Genomic DNA, 2,467 nt, shown 5'->3' with positions numbered 1-2,467 from the left:
AGATCACATCCAGAAGACACCAAATCCAATCCAAAAGATTTTTTTCTCTCTCTGTCTTTCTCTACCTCTTTTACTCGTTTGTCCCACTAACACTATTCTCTCTCTCACATCAGAGAAGAGAAGAGAAGAGAAGAGAGAAAAGAGAAGAGAAGAGAAGAGAAGAGAGAAAAGAGAAGAGAGGAGAGATGTGTGTGTGTTAAAACACACACACACACACAGAGACAGACAGACAGATAGGCAGACAAACACACATACACACACATACACACACTCACACAGATACACGTGAGTTACTGATTGACCAGCACTACCTTAAGCAGTTCTGTTTCATCACAAAGCCAGGAAGCAACACCCTAACCGGCTCAAGAGTTCAGACCACGTAAGGCCTTGAGCTCTCCAGCCCTGTTGGTTTGTCTGTGTGTGTGCCTGTGTGTGCCTGTGTGTGCCTGTGTGTGTGTGTGTGTGTGTGTGTGTGTGTGGGTCAGAGAGAGAGCACACACACGCACGCACACACACACACATCAGGAGGGGGCCTGTTGCACACAGTCAAGTCCCCAAAGCCACATCTCAATGAATGACTCGCCACAAATACAGGAAACTCAGTGCAGATCATTTTTTCTTCAACTCTTTTTCCTTCTCAGTTAAAGCCACAGTACACACGCGCACACACACACACACACACACACACACACACACACACACGTAGGCACGCACACACACACACACGTACACACACAAACCATCAAAGCAAAAACATACACACAAACCTCTACATAAATACTGCCACATTCCACTCGCTCATACAAACACTCACACCCACACACACAAACACACACACACACTATAAGGTAATTGTGTCAATCAGACCTCTCGACATTATAGAGTGAGCTTCACTTCCTCTGTTAAGCAGAGGGGAACCCCAAGAGTCAAGTGTCAAACACACACACACACACACACACACACACACACACACACACACACACACACACACACACACACATGTATACATCCTTCCTGCTGTTCTACATTACTCGTGCCATGGAGTTTTCAAAATTTCAGCTATTGCACACACACACACACACACACACAGACACAGACACACACACACACACACACACACACACACACACCCCTCCCCCAGTGCACCCCTTTACCCGTGCCGTGGTGGTTCAGCGTAGCTGCAGAGTTGCCGTTGTTGCAGACAGACGGTCCACTCGAGGTCGTACACTCCTCCATTCCCTTCACGCTCTCAGCCGAAACAACAGAACACACACACACACGCTCCTTCCTTCTTCCTTCCCCCAGAGTGTGTGAGAGTGTGTGTCTCTCGTCCTCTCTCTCTCTCTCTCTCCTTCTCTTGCTGCTCCACTCTCTCAACTCGTCTTTCTTTCTAACAATCTGTCTCTATCTTTCACTCTTCTTCAGTCTCTGCCCCATATACACACACACACACACACAGAGACACGCACGCACGCACACACACACACACGCGCTTGCTGGCTGGCTGGCTTACGTGTTCGCACACACACACGCGCACGCAGATTCCCGCTCACACAAAGCCCTGGCCGACTGAGAGAGAGTTAGAGCGAGGGAGCGAGGGAGCGAGTGAGAAGGAAGGAGGCGGAGAGAAAGAATTAAAAAAAAAAGAAAAGTCTTGAGGGAGGGGCCAAACTTCTGTGCTCACACACTCTCAAGAGTTTTAACCTTTGGTGTGCCGCCACTACACACACTCAAAGTAGAGTCTAAAACACACTTCTCATATACAGACCCACTCGTCAACAAAGTGACATATATATATATATACATACATGCGAAATGAAGTGAACTCCTTTCACCTTTCTTCTTTCGATCACACCACTCTACTGATATCCAGCTTCTAGAGATAACCTGCCCTGTCATGAACGCGTTTAACAAACACACACACATCCAAATTACCTTCCTTGAAACACACACCACTAAAACACACGTGTCATCTGGGACAGAGACCGAACCACTGAGGCTAATATTTGCCTTCCGCCTTAAACGAGCAATTAGGCTAAGGGAACACACACATACACAACACACACACACACACACACACACACACACACACACACACACACACACACACACACACACACACACACACACACACACACACAAATATTCGCCTGCTGCCTTATACGAGCAATTAGGCGATTAGGAGATTCATTAATTTCCCACCCGCGGCTGGGAGGCAGACAGGATCTTCCCCCGAGCCCACTGGACCTGTTCTGGGTTTGGGTTCTGGAGACAAGGACAGGTCCTGGATCAGGTCAGACAGACCGCTCGCTCTGTTCAGCTGTGCGGCCTGTCACACCCACACACACACACACACACACTGCTGCCTAATTCAATCTGCAGCACCTGGACCTGCACGCAGACACAAGCGGATGGCTATGTGTCTCATGACAGAGAGAGACTCCTGCCAAAGGTGTCCTACTGTGTG

The 2,467-nt window shown here is 48.5% G+C and overlaps 1 protein-coding gene across 1 annotated transcript in view; it reads right to left on the bottom strand.

Annotated features, from left to right (window-relative positions):
* eml4 (EMAP like 4) overlaps positions 1–1,431 on the bottom strand; it is a 72,873-nt gene extending 71,442 nt beyond the window's left edge. Inside the window, 1 exon segment of the mRNA XM_080849006.1 lies at positions 1,155–1,431. Within this exon segment, the coding sequence (XP_080705132.1) occupies positions 1,155–1,236 (82 nt within the window). The 5' untranslated portion in view covers positions 1,237–1,431.
* Between the last annotated feature and the right edge of the window lie 1,036 nt (positions 1,432–2,467).

This window comes from Sprattus sprattus (genome assembly GCF_963457725.1).
Source record: "Sprattus sprattus genome assembly, chromosome: 12".
Lineage (NCBI taxonomy): Eukaryota > Metazoa > Chordata > Actinopteri > Clupeiformes > Clupeidae > Sprattus > Sprattus sprattus.
Note: the sequence above shows the minus strand (reverse complement) of the source record. Positions and strands in the feature narration are given on the sequence as shown.